Source organism: Protomyctophum bolini (genome assembly GCF_963924005.1).
Source record: "Protomyctophum bolini genome assembly, chromosome: 10".
Lineage (NCBI taxonomy): Eukaryota > Metazoa > Chordata > Actinopteri > Myctophiformes > Myctophidae > Protomyctophum > Protomyctophum bolini.
Genome location: NC_137871.1, coordinates 20,857,254 through 20,871,230, shown reverse-complemented (window position 1 = coordinate 20,871,230; position 13,977 = coordinate 20,857,254). Strand labels below are relative to the sequence as shown.

At 42.0% G+C, this 13,977-nt stretch overlaps 1 protein-coding gene across 1 annotated transcript; it reads left to right on the top strand.

Moving 5' to 3' along the window:
* The first annotated feature begins 295 nt into the window (after positions 1–295).
* Positions 296–13,603, top strand: smu1a (SMU1 DNA replication regulator and spliceosomal factor a). Its single transcript, XM_080773197.1, has 12 exons — positions 296–419; positions 2,517–2,727; positions 4,429–4,581; positions 5,099–5,209; positions 7,320–7,448; positions 8,417–8,536; positions 8,971–9,087; positions 9,532–9,659; positions 10,809–10,935; positions 11,505–11,672; positions 12,084–12,236; positions 13,029–13,603. Exons 1-12 carry the CDS (start codon positions 394–396, stop codon positions 13,125–13,127), a joined length of 1,542 nt encoding a protein of 513 aa, XP_080629323.1. The 5' UTR covers positions 296–393; the 3' UTR covers positions 13,128–13,603.
* The last annotated feature ends 374 nt before the right edge of the window (positions 13,604–13,977 follow it).

Here is a 13,977-nt window from a genome sequence, read left to right as displayed (position 1 = left end):
AAATTGTTTAGACTTCTTGTAACTTGTAATATAGATGTTTTTAGTTTTACAATAATTTAACTCTTGAGAGCGTAAAATGAAACCAAATTTCCTTTTACTCTCTCAAGAGTTAAAGCTCCATTTGGGTCCATTTGGTTATACCAACTCAACTCTCCATCATTTAGCTGGGGACCAGCTGGAACCCCCTCAAGGACTACTGGTGGTCCCCGGACCACTAGTTGTGAACCACTTTTTCTATACTTTTATTTTGAAAAATGTCTACGCTCCTTCACACCGAACTCCGCCCACACTGGTTGTCCGTTTGCGTTCTGCGACGCGTCCGTGTTGCGTATGCTCTCCTCTGTGCTGCACTGGCACTGCTTTTACGAGACTCCTTTTACATAAAAAATCATCATGTCTCTGGAAGTGGAATCAGCAGAGTAAGTTGCATCTCTAATGTTTCGTTAACGTTTATCCATTGCAGTGGTGTCTTCTTGTAAGTTGTAACCGGTGTGTTCAGTTTGTCATAGTTTCTGCCACCGAGGCCTACCTCATCCTGCAAGCTAGCGCTGTGAGCTAATGTGGCTAGCTAGGTTTCAAGCATGATAATGAGACCCTCTGTTTTATTTCTGTGGTGCGTACTGTAGTGTAGATTACATTACGAACCATTAGCCTAAGCCTGATCATGTGTGAGGTGGTAAAGATGAGAGCTCATAGCAATACGTTAGCGACTACAAGTTTAACATCTAACACAACACTATTGTCAGCTGTAGATTTTGACATTTTCGATCAAATAAATACATCTAAGAGTCTTAATCTGTCAGCACAGCAGCACTATTTTCTACTGGACATGCCTTGAAGAAGGCAGACCAGTACATCAAGTTGAAGCGAAACAAATTGGATAAAGACAATCTTCTATGGCAGTGGAGTGGTTCCCAAACTTTCATGTCAAGGACCCCCACATTGACAGTAATTAGCCCTGCCGACCCCCATTTGAAAATATATGCCAAGGACCCCCTATAAGAGAAGATTTATACGGCTCTAGCAGTGATGTTCAACCAGTTTGACCTGAATTAGGCTACAATCCCCTATTTGATGGCATTTCTATCTCTGGGACCCAAATGCATATTGTAAATTCACAGTTCATTTAACTCAGTGTACAAATGGAACCAAATGGACACTAACACGTCCAAATTTGGTTCCATTTGTACACTCAGAGTTACAGTCCATAGCTCATTAGAGCTATGGACCAGAGCTACAGACGTGTTAGCCCTAGAACGGCTCTTGTTGTTACATACAGTATGTACAGTATTTCACATACAGAGCCATAGTACACCCTCCTTTATTTGTGGTAGAACTCTAACATATGCGGCCTAAATGTGAAAAATGCTCCGTTTGTACTCACCCATTAAATAATTCCAAAGACGTGGAGTGAAATATGGTCCTCTAGTTTTATATCCATGTGAAAGTTCTGGCACAAAACGTGTATTTAGTCAATTATCTCCACTTTTCAAGAGATGCACACGGACATCTTTCTCTCCGGGCGAGGGGGGCCGGAACAATCGATGAACTGATTTTACAAATACGTCCTGTTTACCGCAGATGTCATCACCAATTGACCAGGGAAACACAAAAGTTTGCGGTCACACAATTGGCAGGTGCTTTGCGATAGGTGCTGGGTAATTAATCACACCACCTGCCAATTGTGTGACTGCAAACCTTTGTGTGTCAATTGGTGATGACTTCTGCGGTAAACAGGACGTATTTGTAAAATAAGTTCATCGATTGTTCCGGGCCCCCTCGCCCGGAAAGAAAGATGTCCGTGTGCATCTCTTGAAAAAGTGGAGATAATTGACTAAATACACGTTTTGTGCCAGAACTTTCACATGGATATAAAACTAGAGGACCATATTTCACTCCACGTCTTTGGAATTATTTAATGGGTGAGTACAAACGGAGCATTTATCACATTTATGCCGCAAATTTTCATATCTACCAGGATCTGGTGCAAGCGATCTATGCCTGAGATACATGAAAATTTACAAAGTATAATTAAATGATCACAGGCATTCTAGGTCTACAGACGTGTATGATTGATTGAATACTTAATCTGTAGTACCAGTCTTGACTCTTGTTAATAAAGTACAGTACTATTCAGGTTTTATTTTATTTCAAAGACACCAAGTACAGAAGTAATCAATCATACAACTGAGAGTAAACAATTTGGACATTAAGTTATTTCTTCACTGGGAGAGGTATGTGGTCTTTGAAATAAAATAAAACAAAATGAGAACCACTGACATAGAACATAATCATGCCATTTTCTCCAATCGGTGACGGGTGCATGTATTTGGTGATTTGGTCCAACGTACTAACAGTCCTACAGTCATGAGTCCGACACCCTACCCAAAACCCAACCCCAAACCAACCCAAAGAACTGGTGTATGTGATATGTTAGTTACTTGTATGTGTGAACAAGAAGATGCCATTATCTTGCGAACCATTCGTTAACTCTGTTTTTGTTTTGTTTTTTGCAGCGTAATCCGTCTAATCATGCAGTATCTGAAAGAGAACAACTTGCATCGGACATTAGCGACCCTCCAGGAGGAGACCACTGTGTCCTTGAATACAGTGGACAGTATAGAGAGCTTTGTGGCAGACATCAACAGCGGCCACTGGGACACTGTCCTACAGGCCATCCAGTCGCTCAAGCTCCCCGACAAGACCCTCATAGACCTCTATGAACAGGTCTGTACCTAGTCTTTATTCTTATTCCAAACAGTGTGTTGCCCACTCTCGTGAGAGAAATAAGCTAACCCACCTCCAAAAACAAGCCAACTCTTGCGAGAGAAATAAGCCAAATCTCCCCTCTGAAAACAAGCCCAACTAGAAAAGGTTCCCCTCGGCACACAGGTCTCCACCAGGATAATAGCGTTTGTGATGTTTGGACAAAATGTGTATGAGTAATATAAAAAGTTCAGTGTATTCATAATGTTTAGAAGTAGAAGAGGGGCATGGTGGCACAGTCGGTAGAGCTGTCTCCTCACAGCTAGAAGGTCCTGGATTCGATTCCTGCTGTGGGCGGCTGGCTCCACGCCACGGTCCCTCCTTTTGGCGGGGTTGGCGAAAGGGTCTTTCTGTGTGAAGTTTGCATGTTCTCCCGTATACCCTGGAAAAACATGCAGTAATCTTGATCTCTAAACTACCTCCCCCTGGCCTGATGGAGGGGAAAGGAACTGGTCGGAAAAATGTGTTCCTTCCACGCACCATGTGCTGGGGAAACTCCCCCCTGTCAGGTGAAAAGAAGCAGCATGAGGTCAGTCTGCTGCCCCCCCAAGTGTAGCACCCAGGATTACATTAGATAATTGACACTGGGTGAAAAAAATGGGTTGCAAAATCGTGGGATAAGAATTATTTAAAAGATAATGTTTAGAAGTGCGCATACAAACTACAAAGTTGTACACAGATCGGTGCAGATATACGTGAAAACAGGAATTGGCTTGTTATAGTGCCACCATGGCGCTGATTTTATTTAGATTATTTTTTCTTCTAGTGGGAATGTGTGTGCATAATTTCATGGAAATCGGCGATCACACGCTGAGGCATTTTGTTCAAAATAGACCAATCCTGCAAACTTTGGAAGGCAATCTTAGCCAATCTGGATTGAATATGGGAAACTATCAGGTCTGTGTTGATCACATGACTATAGAGACAGTGTATACCGATTTGTGTGATGTATGGATAAAATTTGTTTTGCCAAGTTCGGCCTCATGGTGGCGCTATAACAGCAATGTTAGACAATGTTTAAGTGTTATTTCTCTACCTAGTGGGAATGTGTGTGCATAATTCCTTCGAAATCGCATGCTGTGTTCATGACTTGAGGCATTTTGTTCAAAACGTACAAATCCTGCAAACTTTGGAAGGCAATCTTAGCCAATTGGGATGGGATATGGGGAAGCGGACAGGTCCGTGTTGATCACATGACTATAGAGATAGTGTATACCAATTGCGTCATGTATGGATCAAATGTGTAAGAGAAATATAAAATGTGTTAGGAAAAGATCTGCCTCATGGTGGTGCTATAACAGGCCATTGTTCGTCGTGGGAGGGAGTGTGTGTGTGCACAGTTTGGAATCGGCCACGCCAGCGATTAGCTGTACATGGACGGACACACACACAGATGGAGTGCAAAACATACTCTCCCCATGCCTTCGTCTGGTGGAGACAATTATATTATGGCCATATAATCCTAATAAAAGATTAGATGCATGTATCATTGTAAATAGACACGAGACCAATTCTGTTACTCAGTGTGATTCACTTCACACTCTCCCAAACCTATGGGTATTTAATATAGTATATACAAATAAATTGTCTTGTTAGATTTTCAAAACAAGCCACCACTGGAATTACTGCTCTAAGATGAGGCTGTGTTGTTTTTCTCACCAGGTGGTGTTGGAGCTGATCGAGCTGAGAGAGTTGGGTGCAGCCCGTTCACTGCTCAGACAGACGGACCCCATGATCATGCTGAAACAGACGCAACCGGAGAGATACATTCACCTGGAGAACCTGCTGGCACGCTCGTACTTTGATCCCAGGGAGGTGAGTGTGAACTGAGATGGCAAAGAACTTTAAGATGATGGCTGTTAGGAGTGAGCATTGTATATGTTTTGTCAGCCTTTTGTTTTGTCTGTCTTGATATTTTCTCAGGGGGTTTACCGTTTAACCCATTCAGACCTACGTTCGATTATACAAATGTCTTCTAAATCATGACGGTTCAGAAAAACGTTGAGGACGTTGTCAAGGACCCCCAGAATTATATGTAATTGGCCACCGACCCCCATCTGAAAATATGTTGTTCCAGGGACCCCCCAGAAGCAAAGATTTGAGTTAAAAACATTCGCTCTGAAAGAATATATATTCAATGATTTGTGCCACATTTTCACAATTTTTCTAAAATGGCAGATCTACAAGCTTGTAGCGTGGCCCTCGGTGCCGCACTATAACAGCTAAAGTATAACATAATGCTTAAAACACCAAAATGGGTTCCAGTCCTGAATGGGTTAAGTTAATAAAACTATGGTTGACAGCTGGGTGTTGTCATGTGGTGTGTCCCCAGGCCTACCCAGATGGCAGCAGTAAGGAGAAGCGCCGTGCGGCCATTGCCCAGGCCCTGGCTGGGGAGGTCAGCGTTGTGCCCCCCTCTCGTCTCATGGCCTTACTCGGACAGGTAGGTGACACGTAGGTGGCTAATAATGGCTCATTAAAACACAGAGGTTGTAATGATGGCAGATCCATGGCCATATCTGAAAGGTTAAGAGAGCCCGCCTGGAGAAGCCGGAGGTCGTTGAGGTCCCAGGTTTGATTCAAGGCCTCAGCAGGAGTGTCAGTGTTAACTACTCCCCCCCCCCCCCCCCCCCTGCACTCCTCTCGGTGGGTAGCACTGCAAAGGGGATATGCAAAGCATGTACTTTGACTTACTTTTGTTAAACTGACCAGTTGCGTTCTCACTCGTGTCCACATGTGAGAGACGTCTCTGGTCAGCTTTTCATAATATCTTCATTCACCTGTATCCCATATCTCATCTCAACATTTGGAACAAACTTCAGTGGGGATATTCAATGGGGATATGTTTAAAGATTTCTTGTCATTCATTTTCATTTCTTTTTATATTTATTTTAGGTTTTATGACTTCAATTACACCCAAAAAAAACCTGAACTTTGAACATTCAGTGTATTTTCTGTGGTCTGGGGTTTGGAAGCCTTTTGAGCTGCAATGAAAACAGGCAATACAGTGACATCTGCTGGCAAATCCCATTGACATAAATATGGGATTTGCAGGCTGTGACATCACAAACAGCAGGAACACGAACGTCTAAGCACTTGTTTGAGCTAGAAGACCACAGAAAATCTACTAAATGTTAAAAGTGCAGGGTTTTGGGGTGCAATTGTAAAATGCATTTGTTCTGCACACATTCAAGGCTTCATGGTTCTCAATGTAACACTTCTGAATAGTGTTGAAAGGGCGTTGGAGAATCCGTTACGGTTGAGCAGGTTATAAATGTTAAAGGCCCAATCAGTTACAGTAACAAATACAAATGGTAGCACCAAGTTTCAAAATTATACCAAAAGTGAAAAAAGCAGCACTCAAAATATAGGATGTGAGACTTCTCAGAGCAGATTTGAGGAAGGCTGAGGCCGAAACCCGTCAAGCAATTCTCAATAAAGAAGCATGTGTATCTGTGCAAGTCTTGCATCCTTTATTTTGGAGTACCTCATTTTCCACTTTGGTGGTATTTTGAATCTAGTTATATGTAACCTCGCACCACCAGGCTTTCCTCCTCGGAGAAAAGGCTTGTCTGTGTTCGAAAATCACTGTGTGAACCGCTCTGGAGCGAAAGGTAATTTACGTCATGTTGTAGTACTAGTCACTGATTTGTATCGGGCAGGAAACCACAAGGCGGAATAAGAAGTATACCCATTCATAGTACTGATTCCGCCTTGTGGTTTCCTGCCAGATGACTACAAATCCTTGACTACAAGATGACAAAAGTTACCATCTGCTTCCGACCAGATCATAAACCCCAAATGGAATGCTGCCCCAGGCTACTTTCACTCTGCATTGATCGTCAGTGGTGGATGCACTCTAATTGTCGCTCATTATTTAATTTGCTCTGGTTATTGTTAGCTTAGAAGCTCATTAAAATGGACAAGTGCAGAGCCTTTTGGTTGACAAAGATAACAGCACTTGAGTGCTCTTTCTGAAGGACTGACACGTCAACTTCTATAAAATAAAATCCGAGCTTGGTGACGGCTCTGCTTTGAACAGCACTGAAGCGTTACATTTGATGGCCCAATAAATTGTTAAGTGTGTTGTCTTGTTGCCAAGCTAATGATGATGGCTAGATTATCCGGTCTAGAGAGGATATGGAAACGGTCTTTGTGCGTGCACACTGTATATATGTATGAGGACATTTCCGGATATAGTTTTGAGTAGGTGGTCTCTCTAGACGGAATGTCACTGTTTAAAATTTGGAATAGAAATGAGGCTTCAGCTATCAGTCGGCACAGTTTCAGTTGATATGGAAATACTTTGTAAATAACTTACCGGTAAATGCTGTTGTGCACAACAGCAACACACACAGAAATCAAGGCATGTGCGTGTGTGTGCCCTATTTTCCATCTCTTTCAGAATATGGTCCTAATTACAGGCTCAATCCCTTGATTGGGATTTTAAAGGCAAAATGAACCAAAGGAGTACTTCATACCATATGATCAAAACAACTGCAGTTACCTGGGCATGATTCAACAGATTTTCTTGCTCTCTCTCTCCCCTACAGTCTCTCAAGTGGCAGCAGCACCAGGGTCTCCTGCCACCTGGTATGACCATTGACTTGTTCAGGGGTAAGGCTGCCGTCAAGGACGTGGAAGAGGAACGCTTCCCTACACAGCTTAGCAGACACATCAAGGTACCTGCACTGTATTGCATTGTGTTCCTTTACTTTCCAATGGCTGATTTGTATTATTATTTTTTGATATATATATACAGGTTTAATGTTTGTCTTTAGTTTGTTTGTTTTGTAAACACCATTGACAATGAAGGGAACATTTACAGCATAATGTGTGATTTACGTCATATTGTCTCTTTATTGTTAATGTAGTTTAATGTTTGTGTTTGCACCGTTTGTTTTCACCTAATCAACATGAGTTAGACTTTAATATATTAGCGCCCCTCACTTCACACGGGTGTGATTTTTTTTCTCTTTCAAGACGTTGCCACTCACATTCATATAAATGTCACATTATATTGATGCATTGATAAAATCCACACCTGTGTGCAGTGAGGGGCGCTCTTATCATCGTACATCATCTCATTCCGGCAAATCACAATTTGCATCCTCACTTTTGTCATCAATATTTGTGTTACGCAATGTTTGTGTTTAGTACACTCATTTGTCCATTCATTGTCAATGGAATTTAATGTGTGTGCAGGACAAAGTTTGTGCACACACACCAAAAGCTGGACATAGGAGGGGCTAGCGACACAAAAAAAAAAGAAGCCTTGTTCTTTACTACAGTTTATTTAACCTAATTTGGCCATGCTGACCATACATTGAACGATACAAAAAGGAAAAAAACACCTGTGTGAAGTGAGCGGTGCAACTGTAAGGGGTCCACGGGGGGTCCCCTCAACATCCAGACCCCGAGGAACGCGCCCAGGGAGGCAGCCCGGTTCCGGCGAGCCGCCCCCCATCCGAAACCGTACAGAATTGACGGTTACCGTGTGGGGGTCCCCGGAACATCCAGATACATACAGATCCACATACATATAATTATTGCTACGTAATGGAGCAGAAAAGACATCCTGGAAGGGTTAGCTGTCCCACCCCCAGTATGTAGTGACTGACTTGTTCCACTGTCTTGCCTTCCTCCGCAGTTTGGACAGAAGTCCCATGTGGAGTGCTCCCGTTTCTCCCCTGATGGTCAGTACCTGGTGACTGGCTCCGTAGACGGCTTCATTGAGGTCTGGAACTTCACCACGGGCAAGATAAGAAAGGTGACCAATGCACGTATTACGGCTCAAGCGTCATCAAACGAACGGTTTAGTGGTTTATTAGAAGTGATCTTCACTGCTGGGTAAACTATGGAGATATTTTAAGATGTTTGTTTGAGTTGAGCCCTAGTGTGTATTTGTAGGGGCTCATCCAGCATTTCTAAGGACACGTTGCCTATAGTCATCTTATAAGCTCTTGTATTTTATTTTTCTTAATTTATATTCAGATATTGTTTAAGTTGTATATCCTTGTTATTTGTCATTGTCTGTAGTAGACTCCTTTCTTTCCATCATGTCATACCAAAATCAATTTCTACTAGACGTGATGGTGAAGATTGATAATCTAATATGTGGTTAATATGCTTCTTTTCCCCACAAATGGTCACGCATATGATTTCAGCATGGTGTTGATGGTATGTTCTCTGTGTGTGTGATAGGATCTGAAATACCAGGCACAGGATAATTTTATGATGATGGATGATGCTGTACTGTGTATGGGCTTCAGTCGAGACACAGAGATGTTGGCCACCGGAGCCCAGGACGGCAAGATCAAGGTCTGGAGACACTTTACAATCTTCAGAACTGGTTGCGGATGGTGTTGGTCTTTATTTAAGCAGTAGTAATTCGTATTTTCATTAAACTCTTGTTTGTATTATTTTAATTGACTTGGAATTCCTTCCCACGTGTTCATTGTATTTGCCTGATGTTGAGGTATCCTGGACACAATTTACCAATGAGTCTGTACCACAGACCGACTTGTAATACCACAGAGTCAAGCGTGCCTGGGTCACGTATCTTTGATGCATGCATTATCCTTCTATTACTCTTTTCTGTTATTACTTATGAAGCCAGCCGGCCATTCTATTAGAATAATTTAAACGGGAAGATGACGTGGAATGAGTCAACTCAACTTAAGTCTCATTCATTACTAATGCTCTACTAAAAATGTGTAATGTCAAATCTTTTTGACACATTGAGTGCTTTCTCTGTTCATGTAGGTGTGGAAGATCCAGAGTGGTCAGTGTCTGAGGCGGTATGAGCGCGCTCACAGTAAAGGAGTGACGTGCCTGAGTTTCTGCAAAGACAGCAGCCAGCTGCTCAGTGCCTCCTTTGATCAGACCATCAGGTAACACTTAGTTTTTAGTTGTCTCTACCAGGCCAAAGGCATGGGGAGAGAGTATGTTTTGCACTCCGTCCGTGTGGGTGTGTCTGTGTGTGTCCGTCTGTTACCAGCTAATCTCCGGCACTGTTAACCTTTTTTTATATTACTACTCCAGATTCTGTCCAAAAATCCCGCAATTCTTTACACACTATCTCTATAGTCATGTGTTCAAGACGGATCTGTCCGATATTCATATTCGATCCTAATTGGCTAACATTGGCTTTCAAAGTTTTCAGGATTGGCTCGTTTTGAACAAAAAGGCTCAAATCATGAACGCAGTGTGCAATTTATGTGAAATCTTTCACAGACTTTCCTACTAGGCTGTGGAATATATCCCACCCTTTTCACATTGGCCTTTTATAGCACCACCAACAGGTGGATTTTTGCAAAACACATTTTTGGAACAAAATGCCTCAAATCATCCAATTGCCATCCAGTGTAAGAAGAAATGGCACCCTTTTCACATTGGCCTATTATAGCGCCACCAGGAGGCCACAACCTGACCTGCCCTGGTAGAGACCTGTGCCCCGAGGGGCACTTTATCTAGTTTAAGATATTTTTCGGGGGTTTTCTGCCTTTATTGATAGATTGAAAGTAGGTTCACAGGATATTGCCTCACCACAACTTAAAATGTAGTCATTTTTGCAGACACTATTAATCCAGAGCGATTTCCAATAAGAAAGAACAACACGGGGTAAATGCATAGAAATTGTCATCTAGGATCATAAGTAAACTAAACACCTATCATCCGTCCAACAGTAGAATGAATATCTGTACATTGAAACTATAAATAAATACTATAGACTGCACCACCAGACTTTACGCCTGATTTAAAATAGGTTGTCACTTTGTCACCCACCGAACAAGTCGGATCGACGACCTGTTGTGAGCTTGTAGAAATGCTATGTTTGTGCATGCATCACTGGCGTGCAACCAGGTATAATTCGGGTATCACTCTTCTAACATGCTAATCCATTTTTCTACATTGGAACGTATTTGGTTGAATAAAGACGATCTGGTGGTACCCAACTAATCAAGCAATGGCGGTGCCGACAACCTCTCTGCCTATTTTGGACATTCGGTTTTTCAACATTATCTTGCGTTTCCTGTCAGGGTCCATGGGTTGAAGTCGGGCAAATGTCTGAAAGAGTTTCGCGGTCATTCCTCCTTCGTTAATGAGGCCACCTTCACACCTGATGGACACCACGTTGTCAGTGCCTCCTCTGATGGAACGGTCAAGGTATGGAAGCTAACTACTTTGTGATTAGTTAGAAACTAGATTGTACCACCATCAGATGTACTGAAGATAGATGTCTGATCATGGCTGCTGCACTCTTTGCACCTTGTAATACCCGTTTGTGTACCGGTATTTGCCTTCACAATTCAAGTGCAAAGTGTTCATAATAAAACTACCTTTGCACCCACAATATGAAATACACACAAGCATTATTGAAACCTCCCAAGTTGTTTTTTTCAGGACTTATTCCAACTTTAAGAAGACAACTTTGAATGTGATTAGTTTGAAATATACTATGAATGAAAGAAGAGGAGACACGGCTCGTAGCCTTATATTTTCTTTTTATATATGTTTTTCTGAAAAGATTTAGACAGTGTTTTAAAAATCAGCCTCGGGTCTAAATGGGTTAAAATAAGTCCTGGATTTTAGCTTTCTGTCTTCTCTACTATTGCTAGTGTGTGTGTGTGTGTGTATACACACGTCTATGTAGGCTCAGACAGAGTGGATAAGGTGGAGGTAAAGTCTACCTCCACACGTATTGTCTCTCCTGTGTTAAACCGTGTGTCTGTTAGGTCTGGAACGTGAAGACTACAGAATGCACCAACACCTTTAAGTCTCTGGGCACGTCCGCCGGCACGGACATCACTGTCAACAACGTCATCCTGCTGCCCAAAAACCCTGAGCACTTTGTGGTGTGTAACCGGTCCAACACCGTGGTCATCATGAACATGCAAGGACAGGTCAGTACAAGCACTATTGATTTCCTCAACTAATAATGACCATCGGCTACCTTTCTTCACTGACAAACTACATGGACACTAAGCTATGATGACTAAAACTAAGACTGAATATATTGACAATTTCATCAACAAATAAAAACTAGACGAAAATGTTAGGAAGGCATTAGTGAAGGGACTAGGTTGCATTTTACGCTTGGTTGCATGCTGAAAATAGCAGATCTAAAAGTTCACACTTGAGTACAAGTGGATTCCTCTGTAGGACTCTTGGTTGGTTCCATATGGTAATGTCTTCCAAGTCACTGTACTGTACATGAAAGGAAAATAGTCATTTGAAACCTATACATTTCCTGCTTTGACAATGTTTTTAAGTCGTACTCTGTCACCTCTGACTCTGCATGTGTATGTGTGCAGATTGTGAGGAGTTTCAGCTCTGGTAAGAGGGAAGGTGGTGACTTTGTGTGCTGTACCCTGTCACCCCGTGGTGAGTGGATCTACTGCGTAGGGGAAGACTTTGTGCTCTACTGCTTCAGCACGGTCACCGGCAAACTGGAGAGAACTCTGACGGTATGTACCACACGGATGGATGGAGACATGGGGAAAAAAGTGAAGCCCTTTTTAATGGTGATGTGACGGAGTAAGAGGGTTGTTTCAGAATTCTAATCTTGCTATTCTACTGTGCTATTGCACATAATTGCAATTTAAGAGAATGGTGTTTTTTATTTTGTCCTTGTGACATGTGATTTGAATGTTAATGAATCCATCCAGAAGAGTTTTCAGCGCTGTTGACAGCACAGATGCTGTGCACCGTCTGCTATCATTGTGTTCACTGGAACGTAGCTTAGAACACGGTGCTTTCAAAACTTTTCAAATTCTTATTAGATTTTTCCGAAGATTGGTTTATATTGTACACATTTGAAAGTTCCAACAAATTGAAATGTGAGTCATTGTGCAATGATACTACTCATTTCAACTTGTTAAATATTCCAGGCTTATTTGAAGTATTACATCAATGGTGTTGTTGTTTTTTTAGACTAGTCCATGCATTGCTTGCCGTCATGTTCGTAGCATGATTTACTATTTGGCAGCACACTACAGTAAATGTATAGTACTTCAAATTAACCAGACTTAATTCCTAGCTCTACTTGCTTATAGACTGCACTGTCTGGATAATTAAATGGTTGGAGTATGGCATAAACAGTGCCAGGGATTTGCCTAGAGGTTTGATTCCACACTCAAATATAAATGCAATATGTGCGGTTTCCTTCTGAGGCAGTTCTGTAAGTTGATGTACGGTATAACTTCTCAATAAGCCCCGGCTCATGATTCATGACATCCTCTGGCTCCTACCCCCACCAGATCCATGAGAAGGATGTGATAGGCATCGCGCACCACCCACACCAGAACCTTATTGGCACCTACAGTGAGGATGGCCTGCTCAAGCTCTGGAAGCCCTGAGCGTTGATGACCGAGGAGCAGCCACGATGCTCCACCCCCCCTCCTTACGAACTGTGCTGTGCTCTGCTCACAGCATACATCACAGCATGATGTTTGTTTTGTTCTTTGCTCATGAAACATTCTATTTTAAGATGAAATGGACTGAGACTTTGATTACTCTTAACAGGATATTCTTTTTCTTTTTTTTTTATCCTACCTTTTTGTAAAAATCGTTTTTCTTTTCATTTTGTATTAGGCTTTGTTTTTTCAATAACATCTGGTTGGATAGGATTTTTTTGTTTGATGCCGGGTATTTTTTTTTATTGTCATGAAAAGAAGTAACAAGGGCTGTCGTCGTTTTTGTCTTCGTAGTGTGAAATGTTCTATTCCCCCCTTGTACTTTTACAGATGTAAAGTACTGGTAATACACAAGTGAAACTTGAATGTTCCTCTTGTAATATTATGTCTTGTCTGTGACATTAAACTATTTAACCAGATGCATGCTACGAACTGAAAGGTGTCTTTCTAGTCATAGGCATTTATTAATTAATTTATTGTAGCAACCACAAGAGGTCGCAATTAACCATTTACCGCACACCTTATTATTCATAATGATTATTTTGCTTCCCAGGGTTTACCTAAAAGACAAGTCAACTCTAATCTCCAATTATTTAATTAGTGGGAATAGGCTTGCACGGCTTGGGATATCCGTGGATATGCACGGTTTGGGATATCTGTGGATAATGGATATGCACGGCTTGAGATATCCGTGGATATGCTCACTACAGTATCAGGCTATGTCTTGTGTTGATCACTGGGTGTAGAGCAGTGGTTCCCCAAACTTTTTCTTGTCAAGGATCCCCAAATTGGC

Coding starts and splice junctions, on each gene's coding strand:
- smu1a (XM_080773197.1), top strand. CDS start 394: ATGTCTCTGGAAGTGGAATCAGCAGA. Junction 420..2,516: donor CTGGAAGTGGAATCAGCAGA/GTAAGTTGCATC, acceptor TGTTTTTTGCAG/CGTAATCCGTCTAATCATGC. Junction 5,210..7,319: donor TCATGGCCTTACTCGGACAG/GTAGGTGACACG, acceptor TCTCCCCTACAG/TCTCTCAAGTGGCAGCAGCA.